At 40.1% G+C, this 14947-nt stretch overlaps 1 protein-coding gene across 5 annotated transcripts in view; it reads left to right on the forward strand.

The window, feature by feature from the left end:
* The window catches only part of vps13c (vacuolar protein sorting 13 homolog C), a 284102-nt gene that overhangs the window by 40644 nt on the left and 228511 nt on the right, over nt 1–14947 (forward strand). For 3 of the 5 annotated variants that reach the window (XM_072553135.1, XM_072553136.1, XM_072553140.1), the window contains exons 7-9: nt 10104–10163; nt 14111–14220; nt 14435–14494. In XM_072553135.1, coding sequence (XP_072409236.1) covers nt 10104–10163; nt 14111–14220; nt 14435–14494 — 230 coding nt within the window. The remainder of the gene's footprint in view (nt 1–10103; nt 10164–14110; nt 14221–14434; nt 14495–14947) is intronic. The other 2 variants (XM_072553137.1, XM_072553138.1) reach the window with 1 other exon arrangement.

Here is a 14947-nt window from a genome sequence, read left to right on the forward strand (position 1 = left end):
GAGCATGGTTAGTTTGTTTGGTTACTACAGTGGCATGTATTTTTGTGGGCACTGCTTTAAATCAGCAAATCCAGAGAGTTCTAGATGGGTACATAACGTTCACGTCTGATGGGATGGATCAGTTGTAAACTTCAAGCTATGAGTAAAATTGATCTTCATGAACTGAGAGAAAAGGCATCTTTGCCCGAATATCAGTTGGCGGGATATTTCGCTGGCTACAGACATTTAAAGCAGGAGAGTGAAACGGATGTTGCAATTAGTGACAGCTTCACAGTGTAAAGATGGGATTGCATTTCTTGAGTCTGGCACTCCAGTATCTTCAGTCCTTCATGGTCATTGACTGCCTGTGAATTGCCAAGTTTGAAGAAGTAAAATTCTTCATGACCTGAATTTGACTTGAATATTGCAGTTTAGTGACTATGTTTGACTTGTAATTTCAAAGGTCATGGGAGTCACAATGAACTCTGCTTCTTAAGGACCAACAGATTTCACTTTGTTAATAGTACAGCAATTGAATATATATTATTTTCCTTTTATTAAATGTGTCATTCTTACATCTTTCATGTACTCCCACAAACCATATTGCACTGATTTCCATCTACCCACTGTCATGTTATTGAGTTTCATGATTGATTTCTCTAAAACTGTCCTTACTGCCTTCCATATTTCACTTCATACGGACTTCAGTTTGTTTTATAAAACTGATGACCGTTTTATCCAGTTTTTAAACCGGTCTAATTTTCTGCTCATCCATGTCTTTGCTAAAATCCATTGGCTCCCTGTTCCTCTAGAAATCCCACCATGTTTGTGTTGCAGTTGTCTGACCTCACATTCCAAGCACTGGCTCCAAGTCCTGGCTTTGCTAGTGTTTTGTTTTGTTAAATGTAGCAATGACATTGCTGTCTCACACTCTAAAAGTGTTGCAAACACTTCCCTCCCACCCCCAACCTCTCACCTACCTCTTGGTCTGCCAAATTGTTTTTTTTTATTTATGTGTTGCCTAGCATTTAAGCTCGATGATTACTTTGACATGATTAACTGGCAAAAATGAACCCAGAACCCTCCGAGCTCAAACAAGAAAAGAGAAATAACTTGCATATACTTGGAGGGTACTTCAAAGCCAGTGAAATGAAAAATAAATATCTCCTTTTCTGATTCATGCTTTTAAATTCCAATTTTTGAAAATGTATTCTTTACCTCCTATTCTTCAATTTTTATTACCTGCATCTTAAGTTTATTACGTTTGTTTGTCCCAGATGGCATTCACCCTTGATGAAAATAAGCTTAACTTGTGAAGATTATTGTTCAGTGTATGACTGTATTGATGATGTATTTCCAACTAATCAGCAGAAAGTCAGTATTCTTCAGTACATCATTCATTCTTCAATGCAAACTTAACAACAACTATGCCGTACAATATTTAAGATAAATACTTCAAGGCATTTTTTCCCTCTGCTCTTTAACAATTGTAGGTCTACATATTTATTGTTTAATTTATTTTTTTAAACCACTACTCATGACTAGTTCTAAATCCCTGCAATCACTCCCCTGGACTCTGTACAACACCAGCGCATTCGTCCTTATATACGAGGTCTGAAACTACACTCCATATTCGAAATGTAGTCAGACTCGACCCTTATACAGCCTCAGCAGTACATCCCTACTCTTGTATTCTAGCCCTCTTGAAATGAATGCTGACATTGCATTTCCCTTGGAGAGGATTTCCAAGAAGATCGCACATATCAACACAGACATCAAGTTTCTACAGAAATGCAGGCAAGCAGGAAAGATCCCAAAAAGATTACGGATCATGACAATGTATAATTTCAGTTACATCGCACTGTAAACTTTTGCTAGAAATTCTGTGCCTTACAATTGTGTCCTCCACAACCACCTGATGAAGGAGCGGCGTTCCATAAGCTAGTGCTTCCAATTAAACCTGTTGGACTATAATCTGGTGTTGTGATTTTTAACTTTGTCCACCCCAGTCCAACACCAGCATCTCCAAATCATGACATTGCATTTGCCTTCCTGACTGCCTGCATGTTAATCTGAAGAGAATACTGAACTAGGGCTCCTATGTCTTTTTGTTAGTATTTCCACCTATTTTTGTGTCATCTGCAAACTTAGCAATAATGCCTTCAGCTTCTTTGTCCAGATTGTTAATGTATAATTTGAATAGTTGTGGTCCCAAAAGGGACTCCTGCAGGACTCCACTAGTCACCGGCTGTCACCCTGAAGAAGACCCCTATTTCCCCATTCCTTGCCATCTGCCAGTCAGTCAATCCCCTGTCCATGCCAGTTACTTGTCCCTAACACTATCTTATTTAGCAGCCTCCTGTGTGGCATCTTACCAGAAGCATTCTGGAAATGCAAATAGCTTATGTCCTCTTGCTGTCATTTGTGTAACTGGCTCATTTCCTCCTCAATGAATTCTCACAGCCTGGTCTCTTGTCGAAGCAGTTCTGACTTAGCCCTATTTTACCATGCACTTCCAGATACTTGCAATCTTATCCTTAGTAAAAGACTCAAATCTTTGCAATGACAGAGGTCAGACTAACTGGCCAGTAGTTTCCTGCCTTCCATCTTTACCACCTCCCTTTTTTAGCAGGTGTTACATTCACTACTTTCCAATCCTCTGGAAGCCTTCCTGACTCTGATTACTGAAAGATCAGCACCAATGCCTCAATGTCTTCGGCTATCTCCTTCAGAATTCTGAGTGTAGTCCATCTAGTCTGGGTGATTTATCCACTTTCTGAACTTTTACCTTCTCCACCAGCACCTCCTTAGTGATGGCCACTACACTCACTCCTTTCCCTGACTCTTGAAGTTCTGAGATGCTGCTGATGTGTTCCACTGTGAAGACCGATGCAAAGTACTATTCAGTTCGTCTGTCATTTCTTTGTTCCTCTGTACTACTATTACTGGTCGGCATGGTGGCTCAGTGGTTAGCACTGCTGCCTCTCGGTGCCAGGGACCTGGGTTCGAATCAAGCCTCAGGATGTGTGGAGTTTGCACGTTCTTCCCATGTCTGCGTGGGTTTGCCCCGGGTGCTCCGGTTTCCTCCCACAGTCCAAAGGTGTGCGGGTTAGGTGAATTGGCCAACCTAAATTGCCCATCGTGTTTAGGGATGTGTACGTTAGGTACATTAGCCAGGGGAAATGTAAAATATTGGGTAGGGTAATGGGTCTGGGTGGTCTTCGGAGGGTCAATGTGGACTTGTTGGGCTGAAGGGCCAGTCCATGCTGTAGGGATTCTAATTCTCCAGCCTCCTTATCCAATGTAACAATGTCCACTGTTGCCTCCCCCTCACCTTTTTGGTTAGCTGTTTTTTATATTAGTGACTCGCTTCCTCTCCTTAGATCTTCTCCTCCCCATATTGCTTTTTTAGTTATAATCTGCTCATTTTTAAAGGCTTCATAATTCTCTAGCTTCCCATTAATCTTAACATTTTGTTTTTCCTTTTATACTGTCCCAACCTCCCTTGTCAGCTGTGGTTGCCTTGTGCTCCCCTTAATATGCTGCTTCTCTGTTGGAATGAATTTCTGCTATGCCTCCTGAATTATTCCCAGAAACTCTTGCCATTGCTGCAATGCCACCTTGCCTGCTCGGCTCCTTTCCCAATCAGCTCTGGCCAGTTCATCCTCACTTCTGCAATTACCTTTATTGAATTGTAATATTGCTACATCTAATTCTAGCTCATACCCTTCAAATTGCAGGGTGAATTTGATTTATATGATGGTCACTGTCCACTAGGGCTTCCTTGTCTGCCTCATTACACATCAAATCCAGAAATGCCTAATCACTAGTCAGCTCGACCACAAATTGCTCCAAAAATCCTTTTTGTAGACATTCTACAAATTCACTTTCTTGAGATCAGCTAAAAATCTGATTTTCCCAATCCACCTGTATAATAAAGTCCTTCATGATTATTGTAATAGTGTTTTTCTTACATGCCTTGTCTATCTCTTCAGTATTTTTCTCCGCCACCCTCCCATATCCTGACTACTGCTGGGAGACCTGTAAACAAGACCCATTAGGGTCTTTGTTTTTTTCTTTGGATTCCTCAACTCTACTGACGCAGATTCCATGTATTTTGGCTCTTCAGTGCTACTTTATCGATTTTTAATTTTTCACTTTTTATTACTAACAAGATAATCCTGTTACCTTTGCCCATCTGCCAGTCCTTTAACTAGGACAGTTATTCTTAGATATTTAATTCCCAGCCCAGATCCCCTTGTAGCCATTTCTGTGATATCAACAACATCGGACCTACCAATTTCCATTGTAATTGTAGCTGTGCTACAAGCTCATTTATCCTTCTTTGTATTGTGTGCACATTTAAGTACAACACCTTCACATCTGCAATGACTGCAAATCCCCATCCCCATAGTTGTCCCCTTATCTGCTTTGCCTGAAGTTCGCTTCCTGATCCTTTCCATATTCCGTCCTATTACTTGTCCTGGGAACTTTAATACTGAACCTCTTTCTCCCCACAACCTTTCACTTTTTCCTACAACTGAATGCACTCCTGCACTCATTACTGAAAATCCCTAGACACAGTCCTAGTTATGCAATTCACCAGGACTCTGGTCTCAGCATAATTCATGTGGTATCAGTGCCCCCTGAGCTTGAACCTGTTTCATCCACATCAATCTTTAAGTCACATGCTCACCTCAAACCTTATTGACCCTGTGAATTGTAATACTTAGAGCGACAGGAGTGAGAAAGGATGTAGTGAGTCAGAGTTTTACAGCACAGAGAAGGCCCTTCAGCCCAAACTAGTCCATGCCAACCATGCTAACCCCATTTCCCTGCAGTTGGCCCGTATCCTTCTAAATCTTTCCGAACCATGTATTTATCAACGTTTAAAAGGCATTTGGACAATGTACCCACCTCAATCACTTCTGTTGGCAGCTTGTTCCATGTGCATGCCACCCACTGTTTTTATTTAAAAAAAAGTTGCCCCTCTGGTTCCCTTTTATTCTTTCCCCTTTTAACCTTAAACTGATGCTGTCTAGTCCTTGATTACCCAACCCTGGGGAAAAAGACTGAGTGCTGTCGCGCTATCCATGCCTCTCATGATCTTATACACTTGTATAAGATTCCACCCTCTTTCCCCCACCCACCCACCCCCCCCCCCCCACCCACCCCCCCCCCCCCCCCCCCCCCCGCCCCCACACACCAGCCTCTTGTGCTGTAAAGAAAAGAGTTCCAGCTTATCCAACCTCTCCCTGTAACTCGGACCATTGAGTCCAGGCAACATTCTTGTAAGTTTCTTGTACACCTTTTCTTTCCAGTTTGATAACATCCTTCCTATCACAAGGTGACCAAAACTGAACACAATAGTCCAACTGCAGCCTCACCAACATCCTGTACAAATGCCATACAACTTCCCAACTTCTCTACTGAATGCCCTGACTGATGAAGGCCAGTGTGCCTAAAGCCTCCTTCACTGCCCTGTCTACCTGTGACTCCACTTTCAGAGAACCGTGCACCTGAACTCCAAGGTCCCTCTGTTCCACGACACTCCTTTAAGGCCTGACCACTCACCATGAAAATCCTACCCTGATTTGACTTTCCAAAGTGCAAAACCTCACACTTATCTATATTTGCCATTTCCAAGCCCACTTCCCCAGCTGCTCAAGGTCCTGCTATAATTCCTAACAGGAGAAAGTGAGGACTGCAGTTGCTGGAGAAGAGTGCTGGAAAAGCACAGCTGGTCAGACAGCATCCGAGGAGCAGGTTTTGAGCATTAGCCCTTCATCAGGAATGGGGAGGTGGGGCCCAAAGGGATGGAGAGGTAAATGAGAGGGGTTGGAGCTGGGGGAAGGTAGCTGGGAATGGTGATGGTGATAGGATGGTGGAGCAGACAGTTGGGAATGGAGATGGACAGTTCCAGAGGGTGGTACAGAGTTAGAGGGTTGGATCTAGGATAAAGTAGGGACAGGGGAAATGAGGAAACTGGTGAAATCGCCATTGATCCCGTGTGATTGGAGAGTCCTGAGGTGGAAGATGTGTTTTTCCTCCAGGCATTTGGTGGCTTGAGTTTGGGTGGAGACGGCCAAGGACTTGCATGTCCTTGGTGGAGTGGGAGTGGGAGGGGGAAGTTGAGTTCAGTCTCAGGGTGGTGGGGTGGATTTGGTGTGTGTGTGTGTCCCAAAGATGTTCCTTGAAGTGTTCCGCAAGTTGGTGTCCTGTCTCCCCAGTGTAAATGAGACCACATTAAGAGCAACACACACGGTAGATGACGTGTGTGGAAGTACAGCAGCTCAAGATCGTAGGGCCCTAACGAATGCCTGCTCAGATGTCCAGGAGTTGAGATGACTGACCTTCAACAACTCCAGCTAGCTTCCCTATGTCAGGTATGACTCCATCCATGCAGAGAATTTCCCCTGATCTCCCACTGCTGGTTTCCCCCATGGCTTCTTTATGCCACACTCTGTCAAATGTGACCTTGATGTGAAAAATGTCTGATGCCAGTTGGGGAGATGCTGGAATTGATTATTAAGGAAGGGACTCCAAGGGTGTTTACATCACATAATGGTTAGGCAGAATCAATACGGCTTTATGAAAAGGAAATGATTTTGACAGTTGTGTGTCTTCAAAGCTGGGATAGATCATTGGAGTCGAGGTGAGTTAGATATCCTGTTTGGGAAGAGTTGAGTACATCTTGCTGGTTTTTAAATGAATGGTGGAGTACTCTCATGGCTTAATTCCATTCCTTGTGAATGTTTACAGACGTTGTTAAATGTGAACTGTATTACACAGATGCACAATTCTTGTGCATTTTTGTATACATTCCTCTATACAAGAGCTTGTATTTTTATGCTGTCTTTAACTTAGTAAAATGCACAAAGGAGTTTAACAGGAACATAATTGGGTAAAATCTGACACTGAACCACAAAGGATATGAATAGCGAGATTGGTTTCAAGTAGAACCTTCAAAGGAAGAGAAAAATAAGGCGATCTCATAGAATCATAGATACCCTACAGTCTGGAAACAGGCCATTTGACCTATCGAGTCCAGACTGACCCTCTAAAGAGAATCCCACCCAGACCCACCTTCCTACCTTATCCCTTTTAATCCTGCATAACCCATATCAAATCCACCAAACCTATTCATCTTTGGATGGTGGGAGGAATTTGAGCAAAGTGTGAGAATTCTTAAGTGTGCGCTAGTGCTGGAACAGAAGTATCGGAACTTCAGCATGTGGATGATGAATGAGTATAACTTAATGTAAGCCAGAATATGGGCAACTGAACATTTTTATTTTGTGATGGTAAACTGCCCAGGAGAACATTGCACGCCTGACAGTGAGCCGTATTGCACAATTGTTAAATTTATTAATCTAAAGAGAGAAAATGATTTTTTTGCTTCTGTATTAAAAGTATATCAAAATTTACATTGCAAAAAGAGCAGCTTTTTAATTCAAATAAGTTATTTTTGAGGTAATTTTTCAAATGAATTTGAAGACGTTATACATGAATTTGTTTATTAGATGGCACTTTTTAAAAAACAACTTCTGGTCGAAAATATTTTGTTTCAAATTTAAATTTAACAATTGCTCTCTCTTTTATCTCCTAGTTCTGAGAAAAGGGTCAGAGGATTCAGTGTTAACTCTGTTTTGTCTCCACAGATACTGCCAGACCTGAGTTTCTCCAGCATGTTCTGCTTTTTGTTTAAAAAAAATGTTGGGCTGGAGTTAGTTTTACCCACCAGCAAAAATTCTGTCAGGATTGTGGATCTTGTCAGTTTTGAACAACGCTATGCTCATCACAAGTGAGCTGCCCTGTCAACTGAGTGAAGTACAATTTGGGCAAGAAATACATTAAATTACTGAAATATGAACTGAGCAGACAATTTAAATGGTAGAACCCTTATTGTGATTCCTGCTTCATTGTACAAAAATAAAACCCATTTAAATAGATTTCACTTTTCTGAACCCGACCTGATGTGTTTCTTGTCCATACTGTACTTTGTTCGGTTGGTAGGGTACCTCATTTGTGATGCAGCGTGATGCTAACAACGTGGGTTCAGTTCCCACATTGGCTGAAGTTTGCTGCTCCTCAACTTCTCCCTTACCTAAGGCAAGCTGACTCTCAGGTTAAACCACCACAAGTTGTTGCGCTCTATTGAGAGAGCAGCTTGTGGTCCAGCAAGACTGGTGGCTTTATCTTTTTTTGTTGTGCAACGAGATGGCAAGTTTTAGTGACTAGCCGGCAAAATGATTTTTTTTAGTCTTAACTTGCAGTAAATAATGAAACAATGTTTTTATAACAGTGAAACAAAATAAACCATATGCTTTTGCTAGTCTTACTGAGTAAGCATACATGGAAATTGAACGTTTTGAAAAGTACTTTGTATTACTTCAACCTTAAGGTTGTTGTTGTTACATGAAGTTAGTTATTGAAGTGTGACTGGTCAGCTTCAAAAATGGGAGAATGAATTGCCTGCTATTCAATATATAAAACCCTTGAATTACAGCCCTACCAATGGTTGAGAGACAGTGGAGACACAGAAATAACAGCCTCAATGGAACTGGCGTGACAGGATTGTGAGAGTGCCGTAAGGGAAATAATTTGAAGAAATGCAGATGGATGAATCTTTAACAGACACTTTGTATAGTTTCATAGAATAGTTACAATGCAGCTGGAGAGCTCTTGGATTGTCATGTCTGAGCAGGTTTTCTGCAAGAGCAATTTCCCTAATCTGCCCTGTTACCTTTTCCCAATAACCTTGCAATTTTACTTCACCAATTATCCAGTTTCCTTTTTACAGCTGCAGTTAAACCTGCCCGCACCATGTGCTGAGGCAGTGTATTGTGGATTGAGACCACATGCTGTGTTTTAGGATCTTCCAGATGTTATAGTTGCTTCTTCTGCCTATCATCTTAAAGTGTTATCCTGTGTTTCTCCATCCCCCCCACCAATGGGAAAGGTTTGTGTTCTGTTCAGGCCCTCATGTCTTTGACCACCTCTATCAAGTCTTCACCTGTTCTTTTCTCTGGAGGGAGCGTCTCAGCCTTTCCACTCTATTGATGTAACTGGTTCCAGGGATGAGTTTCTTTCTCATACATCTCTTCTGCACCCTTTCTCATCCTTCCAAACATGTGCTGACCAGAACTATGCATACTACTCCACCTGAGGCTGAACTTGAGTTTTACCTGGGTTTTTCATCATATCCTTACTTCTCTGTGCATTCCATGTACTTTAAGAACTGATTTCTCAAACTGTTTTTTTCATCTTAACTGATTTATGCAGATATAGCTCCCAGTATCTGGTTGAGAATTACACCCTTTAGTTTATATTGAATTGCTTGGTTGTCTTAGTACAGTGAATCACTTTAGACTGCTCAGTATTAACGTTGATCTACCACTTGTCCACCCACTCCATCATCTTTTGAGGTTCATTGTTATCCTTACCATTTATGATACTTATAAGCTTTGAGTCCTCTCCAGTTTTTTGAAGTTGTTCCCTATATACCCACATAAATCATTCCTACTTACCAAGGAGCAGGTGTCCTCTGATCTTCCACCAGTCCAAAACAAAATGCCTCACTACTACTGTTTCCTGCTTTGCTCAGTTTATTGCTATGTTGTCACTTGCTCTTTTAATGCACAAGCAACCTATTAATTAAGCCTGTGATCAAAAATTAATTCAGCTGACAATTTCTCTGTACAGTATTTAATGGGCCTAATTTTAAATTTAAAGCAAAACTGAGAATTTGGTTAAGATTACTTGCAGATTATGTAATAGAACCTGTTAAGTCTGTGTTTGAGTTTTTAAATCCACTGTATTGTTATGTCTCCCTGCACCCCTTGAGCTGCATGTGATGAAAGCTGTTGTGAAAATTGACACTCTTTTTGCATTCATTGTGGGGGAATCCATTTGAACTTGAAAATGAATGTTGCTTTTTTTTATTGTAGAGTTTGTACCACATTGTTCAGCTTTTCAAATTGTTCCTTCACTTTTCTTATTTCTTCTCCACACAAGATACTACTAACCAACACAGTGGTTATTTTCTAGTGCTGCATGTCTCTAGCTCTGACTAACATCACTTTATCCTCTTTCTGTATGTCTTGCTTGCTTGCATTGCTAAGGACGTAAACGTAAAAAGTCTAAAAAGTATTTTAAGAAATCTTCCAAAGCGCGTTCCAAAGGTATGTATGAATATTTTATGATGCACTTTGCATTTTATCCTTGATTGATTTTTGCTCTTATTCCAATGCTTTAAAACCACTGGTTGCTTGCATTCTTTAAATAATCTTGTGTGTAGGAAAAATAACTTTATGAATTGTTTTTCACCATAAACTGTATGTTCTCCTAATTATATGTTCATGTTTCAGATGGCTACTTCCTAATTAGATGAACTGAATGTAAAGTTTAACTGTAGGTTTGTGTGGAAGGTGGCACCAAATCAATTGTTGTAGAGGGAGGTCAAAATTATTTTTGGGTAACTGGAACCAAAAGCTAAACTTATTTGTTTAGGGAATACGATTGAATTTGAAGAGTGAATGCATATAAATTACTGACTTGACAGCTGAAGGGAATGCTTAGGCTTTGTGGGGAGGGAGAAGAGAAACAGAATGGGAATAGCATTCAATATCTCAGTAATCTGTTGATGTGGAGCCTCTCTTTTGTTTTTTGTGAAATATATCTGGTATAAAACTGGGAGAAGTGAATTAGTCTTTCCTCAACCATTTCCACTCAAAACTGTAAAGATGGGAACTTTGAAGATGATGAACAGGATGGACATAAATAAGCTATTTCATCAAAACTTGGAATGCAGAGTTGGAGGAATGCAAAGGTAGAGTGTTTCAAAGAGATGTTTACTCATGATGGAATTGAAGTATGAAATTTAGTGTCAAACCAGGGTCACTTCGGTAACTTGAGTAATTTGGGGGCATTCAGGTTTCTCCACTGAGAACATGGAGGATCTGGTTATGCTTAAACAATAGTGATGTTACGTCAATATCCAGAACTTTTAGGCAGAGTTATTTCAATTTCTTGGATGGAATTTGTATTTTTGTCTGTTCTGTTTTTTTTAGAGCATTATGATCATGGATTTTGTACCTTCATTGTTGCAATTGCGCCTCTGGTTTGGAAGGCATTCTTAGTCTGTACCATGTTGATCATATAAAATGTGTTCTCGGCAATAGCTTCATTATTTCCAAGTCCAAAATCTATTTCCTAATTGGCATCAGGTTGTGATCAGATCTGAAATTTGCAACCTGATCAATCCCTCAAAGAAAATCCAGTGGCTAAATTGAGCATGTTTAGGAAACAATATTGGAAGTGAGTCTGCATGCAGACAGTTGAAGTATGTGAAACATTTTATTTCCATTTGTGTTTGTATGTTGTACAATGGAATATCTTCAAAATTAGAAGCCTGGGAGAAAATTGTGCAAGCCATTACATGTAGAAGTAGAAATCGTTTTTCCCCTTGGCTGAGGGAATGTTTCCCACCTATGCTGAGCTACACTTGGTTTCAGGCAGGCAATAAGTTGGTTCTTGTTGCCTTACACGATTTGTTATTTTACATTAGTTTACTTGTGTTTTAGCACTAATTCCAATCTGCCATCCTTGGGGCAGTTTTGAACAACTGCCAGATCATGCAATTCAGTTGCATATTTTTGAGAATGGAAGTTCTTACCGGGGCGAATAGTTTTTGAGATTGTAAACGAATTGGTGGATTATTTCCCTGGAAAACTTTCTTCTGGAAAGAAGGTGGAACACATTCATATATCCAGATGGAAAGATGCACCCCAGATGCAGACTGCCTTTATAGACACATGGTGGGTTTAGTTTCCCTGTAGCTTTTGTGCATATTGGCCTAGCAGAGGGAAGCCTAGTTGAGATCCATGTGAACTATTTGATTTGATTGCATTTTAGCAGCAGATTGTGACTGCTTTGATCATGAGTTTTAGGAAATCATTTTTCGCTGCTTTGACTTAAGTGACATCAGATGATTGTTGCTTCCTTTTCAGCACATGATGAAAAGTGGGTTGTGATTGTGCACAGAGCCTTGATGAAAAGTTGTTCTGGAATTCTGTCCAGCAGCAAAGAATTTGAATCCAGTTCAGAGGAGCAGACTTGAACAGAATCCGTTTCTTACACTATCTCCGATCATGTATTTGACTGTCCAGGCATCTGTAAGAGCAGAATGTTCTCATTACTCTATAGGAGCTCTGTTTCAAGCAGTCCATTCTACTTCCTTACTAACGGGAAACAAAGAATGCTGAACCATCCTCTCCCAGAGCTGTAGTTTTTGGAGTACTTCGTGGAACAGCATCGGGGGTTAATCTCTAGAATGGTTGTGTAAGCAGACATAATGGTTCATTCAGTGAAGTATTTTAGAATTCATGTACATCCACTGGATACAGTTCATCTATGCAAGATGCCTCAGAGTTGATGTTGGCGAGGTAAAGATATGGATCATATTCTTGTGTAAAAGTCTGCCTCTTCTACTTCGATCTTTTATCCGTATTCTGCCAATATTTGTAGGGGTAGCACGAAATAACTTGGCGTTTTCTGCCAAAATGGTTATACTGATTTTAAAAACAAAACATTGAAATGGAAATAATCTGAACACGAGTCTTATCTATTTCCAGTGATAGCATAATAATTACTTTCTTTGGGAATTGGTTTCATTGTGGGAAGAAAGATCATTGATATTGCGTTTTAAAAACAAATACTCATTCGGGTTAGGGGTGACTATAGCTACTGCAAACAAATGAACAGATTGTGATCCAAGTGCTTCCCCATTACATTTGGAGTCTGATCTCATGTACAGTTTGCATGCACAGGTGATTGCCACTTTGAGAGGAATTGTCATTTTTGCTGTTCACATTGGGAAAGGGAGAACTGCTGTGTGTTGAACAGCACTCTTGGGATACTTTTCTTTGAATTTCTTCTGATGCTTTGAGGTGGATTAACTGGTCAAAGCATGTGGTAAATAATGGCATTATAATAGCACATAGGGTACATAGTCAAGTGCTTGACTCAAGGAATGAGGAGGAATGTTAAATGGATTATATCTAATTACCTGGGTGTTGCACTATAGCATTACTGGGTTCAAAATGAAATCATTCACATACTAGGCAAAAAGAAAAGCTGCATATGATCAGATTTTTATTTTCAAAACAAACTCTTGCAGTTTAATACTTTTATATAGGATGGTTTGCAGCCCAAGAGACCTTGGATAAAACTTTGCTTGGGCAGGGTTTAGGATGCTTGATTATTATTTGGTTTCGTATTCCAGTTAAATGTGTTTAAAACTATGCAATGTGACAGCACAGATAGTGAGGCAAAAGGGTTGTCAGGAACCAAGCAGGTAAGATCTGGTGACAGGTGATTTTGCCAGATTTATATTAATGAGGCTGACTTTCAAGGCAGTGATATTTCAGTATTACTCAATTACCTGACTGTGATATTAGATCCCTGAATCTATTTCAGAAGAGTGATGGAATTTCACCTCCTTTTGTAGCTCTTAACTTCCCAAGGGGGATGAGCAAAATTTGTTTATCAGCCAATGCAAGTTTGAGTATCTTGATTGAAACAACTATGACTCTGTGAGGTGCTTATGGTGGCACAGCATGAAACACCATGTAGTTCATGAGCATGAATGCTCCCCTATAACATTGTGTCAAACCGTTGAGATTCCAAGCCAACAATGGTGTGTCCTGTTCAGCTGTATGACTGACTTCTGATTTCACTAATGGAAGGACTTCTGTAGGGCAGCTTCTAATTTGCGAGCAATCTTGATGTTCAGAAAATTGTCTAAAACCACAGCTCCGGATTGCTTGTCAGTTAATGGGCTTGCGTCGAAGAGTGTGATGCTAGAAAAGCAAAGCCGGTCAGGCAGCATCTGAGGAGCAGGACGATCAATATTTCGAGCATAAGGTCTTCATTGAAGAGCTTATGCTTGAAACGTTGACTGTCCTGCTCCTCAGATGCTGCCTGACCAGCTGTGCTTCTCCTGTATCTCGCTCTTCAACTCTGATCTCTAGCATCAGAAGCTTTACTTCCTCCGAGTTAATTGGCTTGCACTTTATACTTTTTTTTTCTGAAGACGAATGACAGACATTTTTATTTATTCCTGTTTAAGATAAACCTAAAGAAGAGAAAAAGGACTCCTTTGCGGAAAAGCTTGCAACACAGATTATTAAAAATCTGCAAATCAAAATAACAAGCATTCATGTGAGATATGAAGATGCTGTAAGTGTATTTGTTTGCTGAAAGTATTGCTTTATTACCAGTTTTATATAGATTCCAATTATTGTATGTTATCACAGAGCTTTAATTCAGGGTTAGTATATGGTATGTGAGGACGGGAAACCTGTTCTTCGTACAACTATCATTTATTATTCTTAATGCAGTTGAGTAATTACGTTGATTTATAAACTGTAGATTGTTGTGATTTTTTTTTTAGATTACTGATTCTTCGAGGCCAGTCTCTGTTGGTGTCACATTAGGAGAACTCAGTTTACAGGTAATCCAGATAAATGATTTTTTAAGTTTTATAAGAGTTATTGTGGAGTAGGAAATGACATCTGGCCTATTGAGTCCATGTTGGATTTGCATTGAAGGTTTTAACCAACCCTATTTCATCAAATCTATCAGTGATCCTGCAATTAACTTCCTTAATGAGATAATTAGTTTCCAGTTCTATTCATAACTACTAGCTTCATTAAAAAGTTCTTCCTTGCATCAGTCCGACATGTTTTGTTTAGAATCTTCAATCTGTACCCCAAGTCTTTGGGTAATGACGTAATGGAAACAACTTTACTTTGTCTCTCTGCAAGCCTGTCATAGACTTGCACACCTCCATAAAATCTCTCCTCAATCTCCTTTGCTGTTTGAACAACCCAGGTTCTCCAACCAAACTCTATCTATTCTAGATTTTGTTCCTTCATTATCACTCTATCAAAATCCTAGAACTCCA

Source organism: Chiloscyllium punctatum, chromosome 33 (genome assembly GCF_047496795.1).
Source record: "Chiloscyllium punctatum isolate Juve2018m chromosome 33, sChiPun1.3, whole genome shotgun sequence".
NCBI lineage: Eukaryota > Metazoa > Chordata > Chondrichthyes > Orectolobiformes > Hemiscylliidae > Chiloscyllium > Chiloscyllium punctatum.